The sequence below is a fragment of the Lepidochelys olivacea genome, assembly GCF_965140295.1.
Source record: "Lepidochelys olivacea isolate rLepOli2 genome assembly, chromosome: 6".
NCBI lineage: Eukaryota > Metazoa > Chordata > Testudines > Cheloniidae > Lepidochelys > Lepidochelys olivacea.
Window position 1 is genome coordinate 71221818 of NC_140416.1, and position 26235 is coordinate 71248052.

General features: G+C 44.2%; 1 protein-coding gene across 1 annotated transcript in view; it reads right to left on the reverse strand.

The window, feature by feature from the left end:
• Positions 1-26235, reverse strand: part of RYR3 (ryanodine receptor 3) — a gene marked incomplete at its 5' end in the record, with an annotated part of 579989 nt that overhangs the window by 88555 nt on the left and 465199 nt on the right. Inside the window, 4 exons of the mRNA XM_084631721.1 lie at positions 669-800; positions 17291-17350; positions 17848-18018; positions 21037-21051. Coding sequence (XP_084487847.1) covers positions 669-800; positions 17291-17350; positions 17848-18018; positions 21037-21051 — 378 coding nt within the window. The remainder of the gene's footprint in view (positions 1-668; positions 801-17290; positions 17351-17847; positions 18019-21036; positions 21052-26235) is intronic.

Genomic DNA, 26235 nt, shown 5'->3' on the forward strand with positions numbered 1-26235 from the left:
GTAATTACTTAGGGCCATATACAGTTCTCAATCTACATTCAAAACTCCAGTTGATGTCAACAGATCTCACATGTGGTTGAAGGGTAAAATTTCCAAAATGTGACCTCTGTGAATAAATAAATTTGCAGGCACCGTCACTCATGTAAACAATTTTTGCACTATTACTTTTGCATGAAAATGACAGATTTTTTTATGGGCAGAATGCAAATCAGGTTCAAACGAATTTTTATATTTAAGTTATATAATTTGAATGAACATGCAAGAGTGTGCAGACATTGCCAATACAAGGTATTCTTATGTGTAGAAATGGAAAACATGTGGAAGTCGCTTTGAAAATATGTATATTAAAATCTTACATTTATGCACACGCATCTTTTTTAAATTAAAAAGTTGTGTGCTGAATTTCTGCACTATTGCTTGGGGATTGTTCATAGAATTTTTCAGGGGCAAATAGAAATGTTCTGATTGCTCTTCTAAGTAGAACTTTGAAAGTTTAGCAGATGACACTTTAAATTTACAATATACACATTTTAGTTTTAAGCAGAAACTATTGTTCAACAGGTATATTTGATGAAGCAATTTAAACATCATTTTACAGTATGCGCTCTCAGGAAAGAACCTCATATTCTAATTTAAAGTAAGTACTTTATAAATGTAGCCCTTATCACCTGCTCCAGATGATAGACAGCTGCTGAGATTCTCTGCACCCGTTCCACAGCTTTCTCAGGATCAGCAGGCTCCTCACTTTTCAAAATGTCCTTGTACAGGTTCAACTGCCATTTCACAGCTGGGTCATCAGACTAAAATCAAGATATTTCATATGTATAATACATTTCTCAAATAATAAATGAGTCTTTTTATGCTCCTTAATCTAAAAAAACAAACTAACTAATTGAGGGCTTTTAAGCACAGTACATTAGTCCACATCAGAGAAAAGTAAATTCTAGTGTGCAATAGCGTGTCACACCCTAACTGGCCTGTATGGACTCTGCTGACATATAATACAAGTTCCCTAGTGCACGTTACTACAGTTACCTTTCAAACAGATCCACATTAACATGCACCAGGGAACTTTTAGTGAATACTACCAAGGTCCAGATGGGCCATTTAGTGCATAGCATATTAGTGTGCACCAGAATTTACACCTTTCTGGTGAGGATTAATGCATTGTGTAGACAAGTCCTGCCTTAATATAATGAATATGACTACTACCACTGATTCACATGGATAAGAGACAGATAGTCCCAGTTCATTTTCGTCATTCAACTCAGACTTCCCATTTGCCTCCATTATCTGTAACCGTGGCACAAAAGTCCACAAACTACTAGGACTGCTGGACTTAAATTCTGTAACAAGGCTCCATGGGTTCTCATGATTGCTGGTGAAGCATTCTGGGAATTTTGTGGTGTCTTCATGAAATAAAAAATGTGGAAGCTGATATAGAATTATGTATGAAAAAGTACAATACCCACAGTAATGTGAACTGTGTGCTGTCTATTTTGATATTAAAATAAATGTATTTTACATTGCGCTTATATTTTTTACTTTGCAGTATTTCACAGATTTTTGTTTTGACAATGTAGAACTGCACTGCACAAGCTGCCATGGGGAAGCTGGGGTTTCAGCAGGTCAGTAGGGCACAACTGGGGCTTCTGGTGCTGGGGGAGGTGTGGAAGGCATTTGGGGATTGTGGAATAAGCACATAAAATGGATGCTTTTGCTGGAATGACCAGTAGTGAAATAGTTAAAGTTCAACTTTAGGTTCCAAAATGAGTACCCTTTGGAGAATAGGATGCTTCAAATCTCTTAGCTAGATCAGCTGGGTCTGAATCCAGACCCAGCTGGATGAATAATCAGTTAATTGAAGAAACAGTAAGAGATAATGAAACACCACAAAGCAAGAGTAGGGACAGCAAGGAGGACAAAAGTACAGATGTTGATTGAAGTAGTAGTCAGGTAGGTGTTATGGTTAGTGAAAGGACTATATCTAATCCAGGTAGAAAACCGCGTATGGTGCGAGGGAAACACTGAAATGCTTGTACATGAACACAAGGAGTCTGGGCAAAAAAATGGAGGAACTGCAACTACTGGTGCAGAAGGTTTAAACTGGATAGTAGAAGGATTACAGAAACGGTAGAATAGCACTCATGAGTCACATACAGGTATTGAAAGGGATGTGCTGTTTAGGAGAGATAAGAATAAAGGTAAAGGTGGTGGGATAGAACTGTACATCAATTAAGTGATTAACCGTAAAGGAATAAGAAGTAATAGTATGAACAAAACAGAATCTGTTTCGCTCAAAATCACTTTGAGGCAGGATTGTAAAAAGTTCTGTTGGGATTGCATAGGGGTCTGCTATAGACTCATACATGGATAGCAATCTCTTTAATATTATTAGAGAGATAAATACTATTAGGAATTGTGTCATAATGGGAGATTCTAGCTTCCCAGATACAAATTGGAGAATAAATACTAATAATACTGGTAGGGCCCAGTTATTCTTGGATATGATAGATGACAGCTTTCTTCATCAAACTGTCCTCGAACCAAGAAGAGGTAATGCAATTTTACACTTAGTTTTAGTAAGTAGAGGACATCAGAGCAAAACTGATTGTAGGAAATAACCTTGGATTGAGTGATTATGAGATGATTCAGTTTAAATTAAATGGAAGTATAATCAAAACCAGATAGTCAACTATGATTTTTTACTTCAAAAGGGCAGACTTTAGGAAATTAAGGGAATTAGTTAAAGGAGTCAATTGGACTGAAAAGCTCAAAGACTTAAATGTAAAGGCTTGGAATTTCTTCATATCAACTATACAAAAACTATCTGAATTTTGCATCCCAAGCAAGGAAAAAAATTGTAGGGAAAGGCTCCAGTCCCAGCTGGATGAATGACCACCCCAAAAAAGTTATTAGGAGTAAGCGGAGAGCCTATAGGCTATGGAAAAAGGGGTTGATCAACAAAAAAACCCCAACCCTAAATCTTGGACGTTGAAAAATGTAGGAATAAAGTGAGAATTGATAAAAATCGAGTTGAATTAGTTCTTACCAAGGAAATTAAAATAAATAATAAGACTTTTTTTTTAGTTATATAAATAAAAAGAGAATAATGAAGGATGAGGCTGGACTGCTATGCAGTGTGGATGGGAAGGAAATTAAAGATAATCTAGATATGGCCCAAAAACTAAGCGAATACTTTATCTCAGTTTTCACAAAGGATGATAACAAGGAACATGTACATGAAGGCAGGACGGATGATGGAAACATGTGTGGAAATGGAAATTACCACATCTGAGGTGGAAGAAAAACTTAATGTGCTCAAATCAGGGGGACTGGATAATTTCCATCCAGAATGCTGAAAGAATTGGAATGTATGATTACAAGTCTGTTAGCAAGGATTTTTAATACATCTATTTATTTGGGGATAGTGCAATATGACTGGAGAATAGCTAATGTCATGCCTATATTTAAGAAGGCGGGAGGGAGTGATCCCAGCTCTTCCCACCCCCACTCTACCCCAGGCCCCACCCCGAATCCACCCCTTCCCCCAAGACCCTCCTGCCTGCCCTGCTCTGCCTCTTCACACCCAGTTCCAGCTCCTATCCCTCTCCCCAGGACCTCCTGCACACTGTGGAACAGCTGATCCACAGCAGGTGTGAGGCGCTGAAAGGGAGAGGGAGGAGTTGATCAGTGGGGCTGCCCCTGGGTGGGAGATGCTAGGGGGTGGGAATGGGGAGCTTGGCTGCCGGTGGGTGCTAAGCACCTGCTAATTTTTTTCCGTGGAGCACCCATGGAGTCAATGCCTATTGTGACAGGGTCGGGCCAGATGGCTACAGGAGAGTAATATTTTTTTTTTAAAGCAGAAAAGAATTTTATTTGTGTAACACTTACAAAGAATCACCAAAAAGGATAAAGCAAAACTATGCAACAAAACAAAAGCAAACACAAGGTATAACACAGCAGCCTTTAGGAGGGAGAAGTGTTCAGGCTAGCCTGGGCCCAGAGCGGGGGAGCTTCCTCGACACTCATGGCCTTCCACCCTCCTGAGTTACCTGGTGGCCTAGAGCAGGGAGGCTTCCTCGACACTCATGGTCTTCCACCCCCTTGAGTTACCTAGTGCCACGCCCAGTGTCACCGATTATTCCTCTCCTGAGAGTGCCCGACAAGACGGGCACGGCTGCGGGGTGGGCGGTTTGGGGGTGGGAGGGACGTACACCCACGTGTGATAGGACCCCTCCTAGGTGACAGTGATGATGGTATCCACAGCGGCAACGGCTGGGGCTGGGGTCTCTCGCTCTTCCCCTCAATCAAAGGGTCAGACGGAGGGAACCGGACGGGGTCACCGAGCAGAGAACCTCGGACAGCGCCCACCGCTCCTTGAAGGCGTCAAGGGAGTCGGTGGATGCCGCCCAGAGGAACTCCGCCCAGATACGTGAATGTACTGAGGATCGGAAAATGGCCCTACAATCGCAGGATGCTTCATTAGCCAACCTCCCCTCTCTGGTTTTATAAATGGCTGTTTTAGCTAGGGCTAGGAGGAGGTTAACCAGGAGATCTCGTGATTTTGTGGGGCCACATTTTGTGGGGCTGCGATTTTGTGGGGAGCATGTAGATAAAAAGGTGAGGGGAAAAGTGTAGCCAAAAGCGTAATAAGATATTCGTGAGGAGCCAGAAAAGGGGCTGCAACCTGGCACACTCTAAATATACGTGTGCCAGGGTTTCCCTCACATTGCAAAAAGGGCAAGTATCCGGGATGGGGGTGAACCGCGTCAAAAACACGCCCGTGCTCACAGCTCTGTGAAGGAGCCGCCAACTAATGTCCCCGATGGGCCTCGGGACCAAGGTGGAATACAGGCTGGCCCACCGGGGTTGCTCACCCTCCAAAGGTGGCAGGAGGTCCCGCCACTTTGTAACGGGGCGGGATACCAGGGTGTGGGCGTGAAGGGTGTGAAGCGTGAGTGTGTATAGATATTTCCGTGGTGCGATTTGGAAGCTGACTGGCTGCAGTTCATGCAGCCGGCTTGCAGGGAAAGGGTGAGGGGTTTGTTAAGAGCTACAGGGTAGGGGCCCAATTGAAAGGTCCCGCGGGCCTGGGGTAGAGGGTGGGCAGGGTGCGCCCTTGCGCAGGGCTCGGTTGAGATAAACCCAAGCAGCCGGCGTCAAGGCGACCTTCACCTCCTGAAGTATGTGCCGGGGGGTACGAGGTCTGGAGAGCCCCATGCGCTGAGTGAGCGTCAGGGGATCCAGCCAGTCTGCCCGGTCGTAGTCCAGGAGGTCTCTGACTCTCGTGACTTCTACCAGGACCAAACTCTGGTGCACCAAGCGGGACTCCGCCACCTGCACATGGAGCTGGGGGTTGTGTAGCAGGGGCTCCGCCAGGAGATCTGCTCCCACGGTGGCCGCCACGGACCTGGTCGTTGAAAACAGTTTCCAGGTCCGGAGGAGGTCCTGGTAGAAGACCGGCAGCCTGGAGAGGTCTCGCGGAAAACCTCTCGGACAAAGATAAAAGAGCTGCCGGTCGTATCGGAGCCCTTGGAAGCGGCGCAGGAAGGCGTGTGCCAATATGCTCCACGTCGAACTATCTGCACTATAAAGGAGCCTCTGCAGGGCCTGGAGGCGGAAGACACGGACCTGAGTGTGCAGACACTTCAGGCCCTGCCCTCCTTCCTTCAGGAGTAGATGAAAAACCCCAACAGGGGCCCAGTGCATTCCTGACCAAAAGAACTCTAGAATTGATGTCCGGAGGTTGGTCAGGAAACTTGGGGCCGGGACCAGGGTGTTGAGCTGTTACCAGAGCGTGGACAGGACTAGTTGGTTAAGCACCAGTGCTCTCCCTCGGAGGGAGAGATATTGGAGTAGCCTCGTCCATTTCCGGAGCCGCTCTATCACCCCGCCTCCTAAATTTTGCCAGTTCTCTGGCGGAGAAGGGTGTGTGGCAGAAAGGTAAACGCCTAGGTAGAGCAGTGGATCCGCGCTCCACCGGATGGTCTGAAGCACGGGTGGGAGGGAGCTCACCTGCTGCCAGTCCCCCACCGCCAAGCCAGAGCTCTTGACCCAGTTGACTCGGGCGGAGGAGGCTGCCGAATAGATGGCCTGGCAAGCCTCCACCCGTGCCAAGTCCCCCGGGTCCTGGACCATGAGGAGCACGCCATCGGCGTACGCTGACAGGACCAGCTGCAGCTCCGGCTCCCGCAGCACCAACCCTGTCAACCTCCTGTGGAGGAGACAGAGGAACTCGATCGCCAGAGCGTGCAGCTGGCCTGAGAAGGGGCACCCCTGCCGTACTCCTCACCCGAAGCTGACTGGTTCGGTCAGGGTCCAGTTGAGCCTAACCAGAAACTCCGCGGAAGCGGACAGCACCTGGAGAAAACTCACAAACTGAGGTCCGAATCCAAACGCCTGCAGAGTGCCCAGGAGGTACCCATGGTCCACTCTATCAAACGCCTTCTCCTGATCAAGAGACAGGAGGGCGAACAACAGACCGTCTCTATGCCTGAGTTCCAAAAAGTCTCAGACTAGAAATAGGTTGTCAAAAATGCTGTGGCCCGGGACAGTGTAGGTCTGGTCTGGTCAGATCACGTCCGCCATCCCGGACCCTAGCTGCAGCGAAATTGCTTTCGCTACGATTTTGTAGTCCGTGCTAAGGAGCGAGATGGGACGCCAGTTTCGTAAATCGTGGTGGTCCCCCTTCTTCGGCAACAAGGCGAGCACCGCTCGCCTGCACAAAAGAGGGAGGACCCCACCCTGCAAAGACTTGGCCCAGACAGTGGCTAGGTCTGGGCCAAGGATGTCCCAGAACGCGCGGTAGAACTTCCCGGTCAGCCCGTCCATGACCGGAGATTTATTGGTGGGCATGCGACGGAGAGCTTCCGAGAACTCGGCCAGGGTGAGAGGCAGCTCTAGTCGGTCTCGGTTGCCCACGCTGACCATGGGGAGTTCCTCCCAGAGCACCCTGCAAGCACCAGGATTAGTCGGATCCAGGGAGAAAAGGCTTGTGTAGAAGTCGCGGGCCCTCCCACACATCTCCACCGGATCCATGAAGGGGGTGCTGTCTTCTGCTAGAAGGCAGGTGACGTGTTTCTTGGGCCCCCCCCCATTTTCTCCAGGGAATAGAAGAAACGGGAGCCACGATCCATCTCCCGAAGGAAGCGGATACGGGATCGAACAAAGGCACCTCGGTCCCGATGGTCCTCGAGGGCCTGGAGCTCCTCCCGCTTCTCCCGGCATGCTCTGCAGAAGAACGGGTCCTCGGGGCTGGCTGCCAGACGCCTCTCCATCTCTAAGACCTCCCGTTCCAACTGCTCTATCGCTGCATTTCTCCGTTGGCTGGTGCCCCGGGTGTAGTCACGGCAGAAGAGCTTGGCGTGCACCTTCCCTAGATCCCACCATCGCCGCGCCGAGGGAAAGGCACGCCGCTGCTCTCACCAGGCCAGCCAAAACTCCCAGAAGGACGTCACGAAGCCCTCATCTTCCAACAGGCTGTTGTTAAAATGCCAATAGGCCGGCCCCAGCCTCTCTGCACGGAGGGAGGCTGTTATGGTGGCTAGATGATGGTCGGAAAATGGGGCCGGCCGAACGTTGGAGGAGTGGGCTTGTGAAAGATGGAAACCGAATAAATAAATACGGTCCAACCGAGAGTGGTGTGACCGATGGGCCTTCACCCGGAAAAAGGTGAACGTGGAAGTGTCATCTGGGTGGTGGTCACGCCAGACGTCCACTAGGGAGTGATGTTCAACTATTTCTTGGAGAATGTTTGCGGCGGCCGGGCTCAGCTCGGCCCCTGAGCGGTCCTGCTCCTCTAGGGTGGTGTTAAAGTCCCCTCCCAGGACTAGGCACTCGTGAGAATCTAGGGTGCCGAGGAAGTCGGACACCCACTGATAGAATTGCGGCCGTTTCGGGCTCGTTGTCGGGGCATAGATGTTAATAAGGTTGACCACGAGCCCCTCCATACGGACTCGGAGATGCAGCAGGTGGCTCAGCACGGCCTCAGTGACCCCTAGCACCTTGGGCCGTAGGTTGGGGGAGAACAGGGTCGCCACTCCAGCTTGCCGAATCGTGAAGTGGCTAAAGTAGACCCCGTCCCCCCACTCCAGCTGCCAGCTGTCCTCGGCGGTCGGATCCGTATGGGTCTCCTGCAGGAAAACCACAGAGTACCCCCCTTCCCGAAGGTAAGAGAGCACCTGGGACCTGCGGAGAGCCATCCTACAGCCCCCGGTGTTCAAAGTTGCAATAATGAGAGGCATCATGCGGAGGTCTGGGGGGTGGGGGTTCTTTGTTGGCGGGGGTGTTCGTGGCCCCCGGCGGGTCGCGCAACAATCCGTGACCCATCCCGTAAGTGAGTAAATCATCACGGAAGCTGCGGGCCCGCCCGTAGGCTGCGGCACCGTGCCTTCCTTTCCCTCTACCCTTCTTTATAAGGGCCCTTGTGGCCTGGAGGATTTGATCAAAGTCCCCCCATAGCTGGAGAGCTAGCTGTACCCTGTTGCGGGAGCCACGGATGTCTTCTAAAAACTGCCGCAACGCTTTTCGCAGCTCATGGGGGGGTGGGGTTGCGATTTCCTGGTTATTCCCTGGTGCGGCTCTTGGTGCAGCCTCGTGGTCCGCTGAGGCGGGCACACAGGGTGCAGACCACCGACGGGGTGTCTGACAGGCTAAAGTTATTAGGTCCATCTCAAGCCTTGAGGTAGAAGGGGATGGCGGAGGGAAAATTGCAGCTCCTAATGGGTCACAGCAGGAAAATGCAAAGGCTGCCCCTTGGGGGGGATCCGCAAAAAAAGGGAAAGAAATTACCCCAGGGGCAGCAATAGCATTGCAGGAGGAGGTGGATTGGGCAGGACAGGGGTGGGGGCAGGGGCAGAGGCGAGGCTCTCGGCTTCGGGAGGCAAGCAGCTAAGAGGTGACGCCTCCCGAACAGATTCAAGGGTTAAGGGGGTGGGGAGCTCCCAGTGATGCTAGGCGCAGGCTCTGTGGTGGATTTGGCAGCCACGGCGTCAGGTGGTGGACTACCTTCTGTAGGGTGCCCACCCGGAAAGGCGGTTAGGGGGAGGGAGCATGGGGAAAGGGGGACTGGGGTGAGGTTGCTTAGATCGAGGCCAGAAGGCAGTAGGTCATCCTCTCCCTGGGTGACCAGGGTCAAACCTAGGGCCTCGGTCTCCTCATACATGGAGGAGAGGTCATCTTCTGCCACCCCGGGGGTCTCCCCTCTGGCGCCCGCTATGACGGTCGCTTCGGGGTTCGCGGGGGTTTCGGGTGATATTCGGGCAGAAGGGGCTTCCTCAGGGGTCTCGGAGGGGAGATCCTACCTTCCAGTGCTATTTTGTCTTCCCCTCCCGACACCGGCGATGGATCTCACTCATGGGCATAGCGGAAGGCTCAGTGTCAGTGCCTCCCTTCCTGGTCTTCTGGGGGGCCTCCACATCGGATGGGTGCAGTGGAGCTCGAGCCTTCCACTTGCCTCGCTTTCCCTGGACTAGGGTCCAGCCCTCCATAGCATCGTCTGGGGGCTGGTTAGCAGGGGTTGTGTCGGGGAGCAGAGGTGATGGTTTAGGGGCTTGGGGGGGTAACGGTGAGGCAGCATGGGGGGGGTTCTCCTTGGGGCAGGCCCTCTCCTATGCCCGGTAATATCTTTGCTGCACCCTCCTCCATAGGCTCTGCTGGATTGTTAACAGCAAGGGCGGGGCTCCCTCGCTTGTCTGGGCGTTGCAGGGGAGGTGTCCCTTGGGCCCGGGAGGAAGCAGCGGTGGATCAAGCAGGAGGAGAGGTGGTTTCAGGTGCCGGGTGGCCAGGGGCGTCGGCGATAGCGGGCTCCCTGGTAGGGGACTAGGAAGGACCCCTCGAGTGCCTCTCCGTCACGTGCCGGCGGCGGCGGTAGAAGCTGCACTTGCCGGCCGAACGAAAGGATGTGACGGAGGGTGGGGTCCTTGCAGCCTAACAGGAGAGGGCTGATGACAGAAATGGGTTTCCCCAGGGTGGAGAGAGCGGGTAACAGGGCGGCATTGGATAGAAAAGGAGGGACGGAGGTCAGGACGAGGCGGACGCCCAGGTCCTCTAGCGGTTCCAGGGGAATGAACACCCCCCCCCACCGCCAGGCCCTTCTCCACCGTCTCCTGGGTGGCAGCCTCCAATGCTAAGAAAAAGACGACCTTCCTGTACATTTTGGAGGCCGCCACAATAGCCATGGGTCCTACCACCCTCGCCAATGCCTGCACATATGTCTCCACATGGGGTGAGGCGGGCACCACGAGACAACGGACGCCGTGCTTCCTGGTCATGGTGGGAAAGGGGCCCCGGCTGCTATTGATGATAGCAGAGGCGGTGGGTGGACGAGATGATGAGGCGGCAGGCAGGGGGTTGGGGGGGCTGCTACAGCCCGGGCATACGCCCTGGGGGCTGAGGGAGGGACGCTCGCAGAGCTGGTGGAGGGAACAGCGGGGAGGGACGCCATAGTCGATGATGAGGCCACAGCGGTGGGGGCAGCCCCTGCCATGGAGGGCCTGGTGGTTGTAGTGGGGCCCTTTCCCTTCTTCACACCCTGGCCTTTCCGGCCAACTGGGGGGGGCTCTCCTAGAATCTGGGGGGGGCGGTGGGCGTAGCAGTGGCAGTAGTCGCCCCGGTACCTCCTGCTGCTGATGCCCCAGTGGGTGCAGTGGCAGGTGTTTTGGCAGCAGTGGTGGGGGAGTGCTTGGAGGTTGGGCAGGGGGGTAGGTGGGGGAGGGGCAGCTGAGGTTGTTAGAGGGTCCTCACCCCTCTCATTCCCCGACATTGTGAGCAGGGAGATACGGGGAGGCACCAGAAGGAGGAAGGGGAAGGGGGAAGCAGATTAACCACTTCTCCCTGCTGGGCTGCAGGCGGGGGGAGGGGGGCCAAATGGGTAGGACTGGACAGAGGGAGGAAACAGGAGTTGGGGTCAGGTAGTAGGGGCAAACTGTGGGGTGGGCAGTCTGGGGAGTTGAGGGGGAACGTGGACCCACGCGCGTTTGTCCAAAGAGTCTCGTTTGGTCGGCTGTTGTGTCTTGTCCGGATGGCGGAATTCAGAGCAAGCAGCTGAATCCAGAGGCAGATGGCAAGTTGCCAGCAGGGACAGACGGCGGGGGGGCCGTGATGGCTGTAGTAGTGTTGGGCGGGGCACTGATGGATCGGGGGCAGCTCTGTGCCACACCCCCTGTGCCCCTACAAATGCAGTTAAGACACAGTCAAACTCCCCCCACACGAGAGTACAGTTCAAAAGTTACTCAGTCTTACGGCCCCCTCCACAATGATCTGTAGCTTCCCTGGGCGATTTCTCTGTTGGCTGTCTTCTCTCCCGGGCTTTGTGGAGCATTCCAAAAAAATGCCAAGTACATAAGAAGAAAAAAATAACTTGTCGGTTAATTACGGGTCCACAAACGAACAGCAAACGGCTGGGTCTGGGGGCGTCCACTCCCCTTCCCCGGGGAGCGGGTTGACAGTCCTCCCCCACTGCTCCAGGGGTTTCAGCTGGAGCAGTAGCAGCGTCTGAGGGCAGGCGTGGGGGGGGCTGGCAGCCGACCAGCACTCGAACGGCAGCAAAGAAAAACAGCAAAAAACAAAACAAAACGAAGAAAAAGCATCTGGCCCGGTTGTTGGGGGGGGGGGGAACTGAAGCAGGGTCAAAAAGTAAGAAAAGCCCAGGCCAGGGGGCTTTAGGAGAGAATAGAAAGCAAATAGATTAGCAGCAAGCGAAGGAGATCCCTTTTCCCTGGGTAAGGTAATAGGGAAGGTTCCAGAACAATCAGGACTAAGGAGGTCCCTTTTCCCTGAGTAAGATAATGGGTTGTTCCAGAGCAATCAGGAAGTTGCTGGAACCAATTAAGGCAGGCTTATTAGGACACCTGGAGCCAATTAAGAACCTACCAGAATCAATTAGGACAGGTAGGCTAATCAGGGCACCTGGTTTTAAAAAGGACCTCACTTCAGTTAGTGAGGTGCTTGCGAGGAGCTGGGAGCAAGAGGTGGTTGGGAGATGTCCAAGTAACCTCCACACCGGATTTTAGCATTGAGAGGGAAGAAAACAAAGTAAGAAAGGATACAGCCGTGGGTAGGAGAATGGATATAAGGAGGAAGGGCAGTGTGGATACCAGTCTAATAGGTTATACTGGCTGTAGAATGACCATGCCTTATCGGGTACAGAATGTGAGCGAGACCAAACAGCAAAAATTAAGATGTTTGTACACTAATGCAAGGAGCCTAGGTAACAAAATGGAGGAACTAGAACTACCGGTGCAGAAAGTGAAACCAGATATTATAGGGATAACAGAAACATGGTTGTCAAGGTTCCTCCCCCACTCTGAACTCTAGAGTACAGATGTGGGGACCTGCATGAAAAATCTCCTAAGCTTATCTTTACCAGCTTAGGTCAAAACTTCCCCAAGGTACAAAATATTCCACCCGTTGTCCTTGGACTGGCCGCTACCACCACCAAACTAATACTGGTTACTGGGGAAGAGCTGTTTGGATGCGTCCTTCCCCCCAAAATACTTCCCAAAACCTTGCACCCCACTTCCTGGACAAGGTTTGGTAAAAAGCCTCACCAATTTGCCTAGGTGACTACAGACCCAGACCCTTGGATCTTAAGAACAATGAACAATCCTCCCAACACTTGCACCCCTCCTTTCCTGGGAAATGTTGGATAAAAAGCCTCACCAATTTGCATAGGTGACCACAGACCCAAACCCTTGGATCTGAGAACAATGAAAAAGCATTCAGTTTCTTACAAGAAGACTTTTAATAAAAATAGAAGTAAATAGAAATGAAGAAATCCCCCCTGTAAAATCAGGATGGTAGATATCTTACAGGGTAATTAGATTCAAAAACATAGAGAACCCCTCTAGGCAAAACCTTAAGTTACAAAAAAGATACACAGACAGAAATAGTTATTCTATTCAGCACAATCCTTTTCTCAGCCATTTAAAGAAATCATAATCTAACACATCCCTAGCTAGATTACTTACTAAAAGTTCTAAGACTCCATTCCTGGTCTATCCCCGGCAGAAACCAGCATATAGACAGACACAGACCCTTTGTTTCTCTCCCTCCTCCCAGCTTTTGAAAGTATCTTGTCTCCTTATTGGTCATTTTGGTCAGGTGCCAGCGAGGTTACCTTTAGCTTCTTAACCCTTTACAGGTGAGAGGAGCTTTCCCTGGCCAGGAGGGATTTCAAAGGGGTTTACCCTTCCCTTTATATTTATGACAATGGTGGAATAGTAGTCATGACTGGACTACGGGTATTGAAGGGTATGTGCTGTTTAGGAAAGACCGAAATAAAGGTAAAGATGGTGGAGTAGCATTGTATATCAATGATGAGGTAGAATGTAAAGAAATAAGAAGTGATGGAATGGATGAGAGTCCGTCTGGGCAAAAATTACATTGGGGAAGAAAACTACAAGAGCCTCCCCTGGGATAATGCTTGTGGTGTACTATAGTCCGCCGGGATCTGATATGGATAGAGCCCTTTTTAATGTTTTTAATGAAGCAAATACTAATGGGAATTGTGTAATCATTGGAGACTTTAACTTCCCAGATATAGACTGGAAGACGAGTGCTAGTAACAATAACTGGGCTCAGATTTTCCTAGATGCGTTAGCTGATGGATTCCTTCATCAAGTAGTTGCTGAACCGACTAGAGGGGATGCCATTTTAGATTTGGTTTTGGTGAGTGGTGAGGACCTCATAGAAGAAATGGTTGTAGGGGACAATCTTGGTTCAAGTGATCATGAGCTAATTCAGTTCAAACTGAATGGAAGGATTAACAAAAATAAATCTGCAACTAGGGTTTTTGATTTCAAAAGGGCTGACTTTCAAAAATTAAGGAAATTAGTTAGGGAAGTGGATTGGACTGAAGAACTTATGGATCTAAAGGCAGAGGAGGCCTGGGATTACTTTAAATCAAAGCTGCAGAAGCTATCGGAAGTCTGCATCCCAAGAAAGGGGAAAAAATTCATAGGCAGGAGTTGTAGACCAAGCTGGATGAGCAAGCACCTCAGAGAGGTGATTAAGAAAAAGAAGAAAGCATCCAGGGAGTGGAAGATGGGAGGGATCAGCAAGGAAAGCTGCCTTATTGAGGTCAGAACATGTAGGGATAAAGTGAGACAGACTAAAAGTCAAATAGAGTTGGACCTTGCAAAGGGAATTAAAACCAATAGTAAAAGGTTCTATAGCCATATAAATAAGAAGAAAACAAAGTAAAAAGAAGTGGGACAGCTAAACACTGAGGATGGAGTGGAGTTAAGGATAATCTAGGCATGGCCCAATATCTAAACAAATACTTTGCCTCAGTCTTTAATAAGGCTAAAGAGGATCTTAGGGATAATGGTAGCGTGACAAATGGGAATGAGAATATGGAGGTAGATATTACCATATCTGAGGTAGAAACGAAACTGGAACAGTTTAATGGGACTAAATCGGGGGGCCCAGATAATCTTCATCCAAGAATATTAAAGGAATTGGCACATGAAATTGAAAGCCCATTAGCAAGAATTTTTAATGAATCTGTAAACGCAGGGGTTGTACCGTATGATTGGAGAATTGCTAACATAGTTCCTATTTTTAAGAAAGGAAAAAAAAGTGATCCAGGTAACTACATGCCTGTTAGTTGACATCTGTCGTATGCAAGGTCTTGGAAAAAATTTTGAAGGCAAAAGTAGTTAAGGACATTGAGGCCAATGGTAAATGGGACAAAATACAACATGGTTTTACAAAAGGTTGATCGTGCCAAACCAACCTGATCTTCTTTGAGAAAGTAACAGATTTTTTAGACAAAGGAAACGCAGTGGATCTAATTTACCTAGATTTCAGTAAGGCGTTTGATACCATGCAAACATGGGGAATTATTAGTTAAATTGGAAAAGATGGGGATCAATATGAAAACTGAAAGGTGGATAAGGAAATGGTTAACAGGGAGACTACAGCACGTCCTACTGAAAGGTGAACTGTCAGGCTGGAGGGAGGCTACCAGTGGAGTTCCTCAGGGATCAGTTTTGGGACCAATCTTATTTAATCTTTTTATTACTGACCTCGGCACAAAAAGTGAGAATGTGCTAATAAAGTTTGCAGATGATACAAAGCTGGGAGGTATTGCCAATTTAGAGGAGGACAAGGATATCCTACAGAAGGATCTGGATGACCTTGTAAACTGGAGTAATAGGATGAAATTTAATAGTGAGAAGTGTAAGGTTATGCATTTAGGGATTAATAACAAGGATTTTAGTTATAAACTGGGGACGCAATAGATGAGACATAGATGAGAGGTTTTTTGCAGGAGTGGGTGGGTGAGATTCTGTGGCCTGTTTTGTGCAGGAGGTCAGACTAGATGATCATAATGGTCCTTTCTGACCTTAATATCTATGAATCTATGAAAGAGCCGTGCAAGAAGCTGAGAGTGAGAAAGTGTACTGCTGGAAGACTGAGGAGTACAAGCATTATCAGCCATCAGGAGGAAGGTCCTGTGGTGAGGATAAAGAAGGAGTTGGGAGGAGGCCATGGGGAAGTAGCCCAGTGAGTTGTAGACACTGTAAACAGCTGCAATCCACAGGGCCCTGGGCTGTAACCCGGAGTAGAGGGTGGGCCCAGGTTCCCCCCATCCCCCTCAACTTCCTATTTGATACAAGAGGTGGTGACCTGGATTATGAGTCCCACCAGAGAGGAAGGTCCCTGGCCTATCCCCTGACCCACTAGGTGGATCAGCAGAGACTGCGGGGATTGTTCTCCTCCCTTTCCCCATGCTGGCCAGTGATGAGGTTAGCTGAGTGAATGGCAGGTTTGAGCCACTAGCAAAAGTGGCCGAACTGAGGGCTGCCGTGAAGCTCTGAGGTGAGCAAATCCTCCAATAAGCACAGGACCTACCAAGGCAGAGGAGGAACTTTGTCACAACAGGTTCATAGAGAATAGGTCCATCAATGGCTATTAGCCAAGATGGGAGGGATGCAACTCCATGCTCTAGGTGTCCCTAAACCTTTGACTGCCAGAACCTGGGACTGGATGACAGGGCATGGATCACTTGATAAACTGCCCTCTCCTGTTCACTTCCTCTGAAGCATATGTCATTAGCCATTGTCAGAAGACAGAGCACTCAGCTACATGGACCATTGGTCTCACCCAGTATGACCATTCTCATGTTCTTATGCACACTTGGTCCCTCCTATTCTCTGCCTGTGACACACAATAGTCTAATCTCTGATGGGCTATAATACTTCAGTCTAATTTTGGTTGTTGGGGTTAGTGGGCGGATGCTGAATGGTGTTGGTGGCCTGTGATACACAGGAGGTCAGACAAGATAATCTGATGGTTCGTTCTGGCCTTAAACTTTATGACTCTCACAGCTACTGTTTCAGGCTGTTTGCAGACAAGCAAACATAACTCCATCAGTTTACACTTTCATGTAGAAAGTTTTCTTTGAAACAATACAGCTAGAAATACTGGCCTAAATTTTTAAAAGCGATTTTGGGTGCCCAATTTGAGCTACCTTAAAGGGGCCTGATAATTCCCAAGTGCTAAGCACTTGGCTTTTTAAAATTTCTTACTTTTAGTACATGAAATCACTAGTCACTTTTGAAAATGTAGGCTGCCACTGATTTAGAAAATGAAAATTCCGTTTTTAAAGCCAAATTTTGTGACACAACATGGGTTTTGTACCCAGGGCCTGATCCAGAGCCCAATGAAGTTAATTGAAAGATTCTCGTTCACTTCAACAGCTTTTGGCCCAGAACCTAATTATGAGGATTTATATAATACTTTAGACCCTGTTTTGGTACCATCAGGGAATGCGTTTAAAACAATTTAAGTATCAAGTTACTTAAGCAGTACAAACTTTACTAAGCTTTTAAAAAGTCGACACTATTTAACTTAATGTAAGACTTTAGACAAAAAAAAGGAATAATCTGGTTAAAATTAAAGACGTAGTTCAATATAATGTGGAAAAGTATTCAAAGAAACATAATTTGGGGAGGGGCAGAGGAGAGTCAAGTTAAAAACTGATACAATTTTGTTTTCATTAACATTAAAAATTAGATGATTTTAAACAAAATTATAGCTTTAAATCTAACAAACTGATTTTCTTCAAACATGTTGTGTTTTATAGAATGTATTGAATCCTAAAAGCCAAGCAAAGCTGGAAAAAAAGTGATCTGGCAGAAAAAGAAGTGGACAGAAATTATTTTTAAAATTTTCATTATGGAAATAGGAGTGAACATGAAATGCAAGTGCAAACCCCATATTTAAAAATGTTAGCCTACATCAATTATATCTAATTTTAAAAAGATTTTTTTAATATTACCTTTTCCTGCAAATGCAAGTTGTTACGTAAATGTTCTTTGACTTCTTCGTCTGTGTCCCTCTGTGGAAAAGATATAAATGTGTTTTATTTCTGTTTGAGATATATCTTATAAAATTTTTTGTATGAGATAAATTCAGAATATAGAATAGATATTAATTCAGGGTACTGCCACATAACACACAGTTTTGGTTTTTTTAATTACACAAATTGTTGGGAAAAATATTTGGGTTCAATGTCCAAAAAAAGAACTATTTAAATTGTGGCCATAAATCATACACCAGATCCTGAGGAGAGTTAAGCGTCTGCTAAAGATCTCTCAGGATTTAGTCCTAAAAGTACACATATATAGAAGGTTAGGAGAAACTGTGGGAAAATTGGAAGTTATATGTACGCCTCCACATTTTATACCCTGCAAATGTGTATTTTACAGATACAATTACCCTATCACACACTGACATAGTTAATTTGAACAAATATTTAGGCATCTATGTTTCAAAGTTTGGCTTCAAAAGTTCAATTTTACTATTTTACTAAATTATTGTAAAATTTAGACTTACATGACTGTATCTAATCTTAGCCAAAGAAATCAGCTCTTGATCTCCAGGAGTGCACATATTCAAACCAATAGGAAGCATCTTTTTAAGTGCAGCTACAATCAAGGATGTCTGTATTGAATACAAATCCCCTCTACGCTTCAATTTCTTTCGCTCTTGGTCTTGTCCTCCAGACTACAAGTAAAAGATCCGTAGGTAACTGATTATGTAATTTACCCCGAATTACATACTTTCCTTACACACAAAATGATTCCTCACTGTTCATGGTCCAACCAGCCTACAGTAATTGATGTAGCTACATTTTGAATAGTTAGAAGTGGTAAAATAAAAGTGAACTGTAGAGTTTATGTGGAAAATGTAAAAAAAAAAAAAACAAAAAGAAAACTTCCTGCTATGCAATAATGTGATAGTAATACTCATTTTCATAATACTAACCTATGTATGTGCATACATGTAACTATAACTTCTGGGTCTTACACACATCTTGAATCAGACAGGCACATGTAACTAAAAACTGATTCATAATTATAATAGACTGCTTGTTTGCATTTTTAAAGAGACAATTCAATTCCTGTTGCTTAAGTTTTTATTAAGGATTATTCCAGATAAGATTTTCCAAGGTCTTAGTCCTACATACATGGATGGTGCTAATCTGCATTGCTGCTGCCTGAGAAAGATTAAAATCTAAAAGGCACAGAATTCAATTCAACCAAACAATAAGGAAGTGGTGTAGCTGTAAAACAGGACTGTGCTGGCTGGGTTGTAGTGTAAGCAATTCTGTAATGACATCAAACTAAACCATCAGCAGCTTTGGTCACCGAAGGTACTAGAGAAAGGTTGTCCTAGGAAAGAGAAATGAACACAATAGAATAATATTTGATCTGTCTAACCATATTAAACAACGTGAGATGTTATTTAAAATAAAATATTAAAAAAGCATTTCTTCTTTGGATTTAAGATAGCAAATCAAAGCTCTTAGCAATAGAATTGTTTATCATAAAACAGACCCATATGGTTAATGAGCTTATGGTAAATGACGACAACCACCACCGCAACATAAATAGCCCAATCCTGAGTTCCAAATCTAGACTAAATTCGCATTGAATTTAAGGGGAATTTTGCTGGAGATTAGAGCTCAGGATTGGACCTTCAGCATATGAAAAACTACAAAGAGCAGATGCTTGCACTTAACCCTCCACATCCTCCTCTCTCTGTAAATGAAATGCTAATGCCTATTGTGTTCATATTATACTGTACAAGTTACATGTAAGGATACAGTAGAGGCCATTAAACTACATCATCTGCCAATCATTACCACAGTTACAATAGATGATATCTACTAGAAGAATAGAGGAAAATGGTAGTAATCTATATTCCACTCTGTAGTAAATTTTGGCCAAATGCTATCTTTCAAATGGTGACCGCTGTATTTGCAGGCAGCATTACTTAGACGAACTGTTTAGCAATTCAGAGGGTACACAAAGTGGATGTGGTTGCCTTTCTTAAGGAACTAGAAACTGCAAGAGAATATTTTGCCTTAAAGCTTTGCTTTTGGAAGTGCCTTAGAAAAAGTTTTCTATAGTAGCATTGTTGTAATGGCACTATATTTACAATGACATTATTTGTACTCTACTTTGATAGCAGACAAACGAATGCCACAATGTATCACTGGGAGCCAGTGGCGTCACTGTGCCTCTTAAATATGGGAGGCATCTTAAGAAGAGGAAGCCATATTTTTTTTTCTCACCTCTATTCGTGGGAGGGATATTTTGCCCATCAAAGTTTCTTTATTTTCAATTGTAATTGAGAGTGGAAGGTGTGTGAGAGTAACAAATGCACTTAAAATCAATACATTTGAAAATGGTGAAGAGGTGACCCATTCTTCCTTTGCCACTAGACTTCTGCCTTCCTAAAGTGGCACTGCAGGAAACACTAACTCCTGCTGGTAAATATGCAAGTAGAACTAGGCAGAGAAATTTCAACTATTGGTGACAACAAAACAATGCCTCCCACTATAGTGATAGATATCTGCATAAATAAAACAATGTCTTCACTAGATATGTGTGAGACATGATAAAATTGGATATGGTTTGTCCAAATTGTTTGCAATGATGAAAAGACATTTTTTTCTGCCACTTCTGGGGTGAAATACAACCAGTTGTTTAGCAGCACACGTGGACACTAAACTGTTAACTGCTTAAGGCCTTAAGCCTGATGATGCTAATGGAAACACGCCCATAGAGGTCAATGGGAGAAGGACTTGCCAACAGAACTGGAAGAACTGCAAATATAATTATGATGCAAAGGGAATTCATGTAGGCAGAATATAACTGCCAAAGTTGGCCAGGACATTGGCGTTAACATTCATAACTCTTTCAAAAATTGTCAGGCTATTTTTTTCCTGGAGGCCTCTCATCCCAGTGCTGATAAAGCCCACACCTATTTACTTGACAAGGTCTGACAGTATTATTATGTTTATTATTATATATTTATTTATTATCTGTATTATTAGTGCCTAGGAACTCCAGCCTGAGGTCAGATAGTATAAACTACAATTTCACTTCAGAAATGTCATTTGAAAGATGGAAAGGAAGATGAACTAAGCATAGATCACTGGGGAATAGGGAATCTCTGAATAGAATAGGTAGGGAAAAAGTGGGTATGGTCCAAGCACCCACCCAGCCACACAACAAGAAGGTATGTTTTTAAAAATTTTTTGGGAGGACTGATTTTACAACATCTCATGCAATCTTGCTAAACATCATGGGTAGGGAGTGCTATGGAAGTTACTCTGATACAATATTTTACCCTTATATTTGACTTAGAAAGTCACAAACCAAACACGATGTTTCCTTTGGGTATACTTAGGAAGTGGTCTCCTGGTGAGTGATTCAACATATTAAACAAGGTAACAGAAGGCAGAAGGCAGCAGAAGTAGAATGTAACCTTAAAAATTAATAAGTAGTGTAATGGACTAAATTTTTACATCGAAGGAGCATCTGGGCCTGTTAAGGGGGGAAAATCCGGTGGTCTAATCAAATATGGCCAGTTTTGCAATAAGGAAATTTATCAGGAGTGGAGCCTGTGCCTTCCCTTTGTGACGCCACTGCTATGATCAATGGAAAGAATGCTTAGAGCCTGGCCATCTCTAAAACGAAAACATAAAGACACATCATGCACTTTGACCTGTACCTTTACTTGCATGGCCTGTATGAAAGAAAAATACAAGGAAAAAAGTAAGTAAAACAGATGAAATGATGAAAGTTTTACAAGTTAGTAATAAAAATAGCCTACAACATCAGAAGAGTAACTAAAACAAGTTTGTAGCTAGAACATCATGAATCTATGAGTGTATAGTTAAGGTGGTCTTAATGAAGTAATGATTTATTACTCATCTTAATTCCTACCAAATAATCTATCTTTTAAATTTATCAGTTGTTATTTCTCAAACACATGGCATACTGAATAGTTCCAGTGACTGCTGTATCAGATGTGGATACATCCAGTAAGCCACAACATCCATATGCTAAATTCTAGGTTTCCCTCATGTAATATAGGACAAGTGACTTGGGACTCTGGACACTCCAACAGTGAAGAATATTTCAATCATCAGCAGTATAATTTTCCTTTTATTATTAAATTAAATCTTGGTTGTAACAAAATTATGCTTAGAATAAAAGTGAAAAACAAACCTCACAGTAAATATACAACCAGATATAGCATTTTATTTATTAAAGTAGTATTCTTATTTTATAACAAGAAATTCCAATTTCTTATACAGTGTTACAGAGTGCAAAAGTAATGCCTGATATCTCTTAATTGTAGCTCATAATGAGAAATAGCATTCATTTTAGACTCAAATTTCCCTCCTCACATATACATTTAGTTTTTTTAAATCTCTGTTTAAGCATAAAAATTTACACCAGGATTTTATTTATAGATGAAATTATTTGTTGCCCAAAGTCATATCAGGATGCCACACAAAATTAACATAACATAAATATCAACTATTCATAATTAGTATTAAACACCCATCCCCACCCATCAACTAACTAATTTAATCAACAGTCAACTGAGGAGTGTTCCTTAGCATGCAAAAATAATGTAATAGAAAACTTTGTCCAGGTTTAAGAAAAGTACTTCACATTATTTTAAGCTTCCTCCTTCAATTATTTTTGGTTATCTGTGTGTCCTTGTGACACTTTAAAAAGCACAGAGTCTCTCATTTTGGGTCCTGAAGGACTGAGGATTAGCTATGGTTATACATGTCTTTTTTCCCTTACATATGTAATATTGGGAAACATATTATTATTTCTACAACTCTGAATAACTACAGTAAATTAAATCTTTAACCTTTCCAGATCTTAAACACCTTAATCTGGCAAATGGGAACACCTTCAATGGGAATTTTAACTGAATAAGGAAAATGAGGCCTTTACATGCTTTGCAGACATGGCATAGTACACATATAATAAATGGTAAGTGCGCCAGTGAGGTTAATCCCATTTCATTCATTAGGGATGACTATTACAGTAATCCACTGATGATTTATTGCATGCTGCCAAACAACGTACTAATTCATGGAAACATAGTCTCAGAAGCTGAGTAGATTCAAGGAGATGAGATAAAAAACCCACAATAAAGCATTAAATAGCATGAAATTCAGACTAAATATAAGATTTCTAAACAGTGTGTATAGTAGAAATAGAACCAAACAAAAAATCTGGATCCAGCCACTCCTGAAATTATACATAATAATACAAACCTGGATTCCATGACTGCCTCAAACTCTTACAAAGGACCTATCAAAACACTTTCTAAAAATCAAGACGTAAGTTTTATAATGTGGGCCCATTAGATATGACTTCAGTAGGAGCTGCAGATACTTAGCAACCTTAAAAATGAAGCTGCTTACAAGGTACCTACATACGGACTTAGACACATAACTTTAGGCACCCCAGCTTGCAAATTTGCTTCTATCCATATTACACACATATGCATATAATATATACATGCACAGGTGTATGTGTAGGAATGTATACAGATCATGTGTAAAACACAATATGGAATACTTATATCTTTATAAAATCTGCTACATTATCAAAAAGTCTAAGAAGGATTGGAAAAATAAAACACTAGTGGAGTGGAATAAGTTTAAATATTCAACACTTTCTGTGCCACAAATCTGTTATTTCAATGCAGTCCAAGTAACCAGTCTTTCTCATACTAAATATTATCTAACTTACCATTCCCCTCCGAGCAATCTGCTGCCATTTTTTCAGAAAAGAAAAATTAAAAAACTTGCTCAGCTTTAAATACATTTATCTTAATAAAGATTAACAAACAAGTATTGCATAGTCTAAATATACAGTGGATACTCTATCAACGTTTGGGTTATAGTATAGCCATCTGTTAGAGATTGTAGATATTAAAACTTTATCCACTAAAAAGATTTTATTTATATATATCCTCCCACTTTTTTCTATTTTATATAAATATATATTATACATAAGTATCATCACATATATTATAGATAATTGCCCAGAACTCTGGCTACATTTAAGGAGTACAGAATAGAGTTCAGAAATACGGTGCGGGGGGGGGGAGGGGAATAAAGCTACTTTTGTGCTTCCCTGCTTATTGACTGTGCACCAGGCCAAACCCTGGAATAATTTAGAGCAGCATAAGGGCTGCTATATTTTGCACCGGTTAATACTACTTTAAGGTGCCAAACCAGAAGGTGGAAGATCTCTGAGGCACAGAGAAACCCCAGCCACACCTGTTCTTAACCCAGTTCTGTCCTGTACACCACCAGTCAGGAAGTGAGCTGGGGTAGGAACATCTACACTAGCTCCATAGCAACAGAGGATACTCAGTTACTAGCTGCACTGACATTAAGTCCAGCATCTGCCAATAGCATGGCATGAAACAGTCACATCACAGGAGACAGTTTGGGCCAATATAGCTAACATTTATATTAATAATATTTACTCTATGTACATATACACTTATTTATTTGTTACAATTCATAAATAGTAGATCTAAATTCCAGCACTAAATACAATATGATGAATGATGACACAATAAGGAAGTGGAAAGTTTTGAGCTCCTTAATATCAAAATACTGCTTACATTAAGGTGAATGTTAAAATGAGCAGCATTAGGAAACGGAAGTCCTGTCATATAATTTACTCTACTATTTAGTTGCTCAACAACAAGAAGAAGAAAATGGCAAACCTTATAACCAATCAACTACATTTCAAAACTGATGGAATTTATAATTTTTCCACATCTAAAACATTTCCATCAGTTTCCTGTTACAATGTTCACTTATTTTAGTAATAGTACTGAATACATACAAAGTGTGTTAAGAAACATAGTTTATTTCCACCTCTCCTGAATGATGCATTAAAAACACTTAAAGTGGTGCTGCACCTGTATCACATCATGATATTTTACTCATCACAAAACAAATGCCTACCTACATGAATGAATTCCTCTGCAATCACTCCTGCATATATGGTACCATATAAATAAAATATTTAACCATGAACAGTATAAACCATTATTTACATTCAGACATTTGCGATAACCATTCACAACCCACAGAAACACTATACTTCCATATCTACTTATACTCTTGTATGCACTGCATTTGGATAGAAAGATTCACTCTCACACCTATATATACACACATGTATACCTTTGAGCAAGTGTACAGATTTACCCATAAATTATATATACTTTATATAAAAATAACAAATGAGAGATGGGCAAAACTTTAATCCCAAATCCAAACCTCTACTCATTCTGTGTGGCTATTCATTTGGTTTTGAATTCCTATGATTTTGATCCTGCACTGGAGCCAACAACAGGTAGTATGTATTTTCTGTTTTGCAGTTCAGATGTGGCTGAAATTCCCTGATAAGAACAGTTCTTATGATATTTCCCCTAGTCTATATAGAAGACACTTCATATCATTTCAAGTCTTTTTGGGATAAAATATCACAGGAACAGTTTAAAACACTTTGGCAACACCAAAACTATAGCAAAGCCTTAATTTGGCTTTAAAACAAAGCCCCAGATCCTATTCTAAACCTAATTTGGAGTGAATTCTGTCCCAATTATTGACTCCTTAGTTTATTTCTAATATATATTTTATATACAAAACTATATACAATATATAAATATAATCTATATAGTATGTGTGTGTATGTTTATCTACGTATCTATCCATCCACACACTTTCCCCTCATATATATGTGGTGATAGCCATGTGATAAACTACTGAACAGTGTGATACATTTCATTTACTATGCATTTCTTCCTATCTCACCTACACTGTGCCCACTAATTCATCTTCCCATACAGGATTATACTAACATTTCAAATCCCTTAAGTGGCTTAAAGTAGCTGCTTTTTAATAAACAGACAAACACAAATCAGCTTCCCACAAAAATGTTTCATTCTTTCCTCCGAATGTAGAATTTCCTCTCTAAATGAAACTGGTCTGAAGCCTAGGATGGGCACTTTTTAGTCAGGAACAAGTACAAAGTCTGATATCTTGACAGTTCAAATGTTTCATTGCAGGACTGTCAAGGTTCCTCCCCCACTCTGAACTCTAGGGTACAGATGTGGGGACCTGCATGAAAAACCTCCTAAGCTTATCTTTACCAGCTTAGGTCAAAACTTCCCCAAGGTACAAAATATTCCACCCGTTGTCCTTGGACTGGCCGCTACCACCACTAAACTAATACTGGTTACTGGGGAAGAGCTGTTTGGACGCGTCCTTCCCCCCAAAATACTTCCCAAAACCTTGCACCCCACTTCCTGGACAAGGTTTGGTAAAAAGCCTCACCAATTTGCATAGGTGACCACAGACCCAGACCCTTGGATCTTAAGAACAATGAACAATCCTCCCAACACTTGCACCCCCCCTTTCCTGGGAAATGTTGGATAAAAAGCCTCACCAATTTGCATAGGTGACCACAAACCCAAACCCTTGGATCTGAGAACAATGAAAAAGCATTCAGTGTTTTACAAGAAGACTTTTAATAAAAAATAGAAGTAAATAGAAATAAAGAAATCCCCCCTGTAAAATCAGGATGGTATATATCTTACAGGGTAATTAGATTAAAAAACATAGAGAACCCCTCTAGGCAAAACCTTAAGTTACAAAAAAGATACACAGACAGAAATAGTTATTCTATTCAGCACAACTCTTTTCTCAGCCATTTAAAGAAATCATAATCTAACACATACCTAGCTAGATTACTTACTAAAAGTTCTAAGACTCCATTCCTGTTCTGTCCCCGGCCAAGACGACTACAGACAGACACAGACCCTTTGTTTCTCTCCCTCCTCCCAGCTTTTGAAAGTATCTTGTCTCCT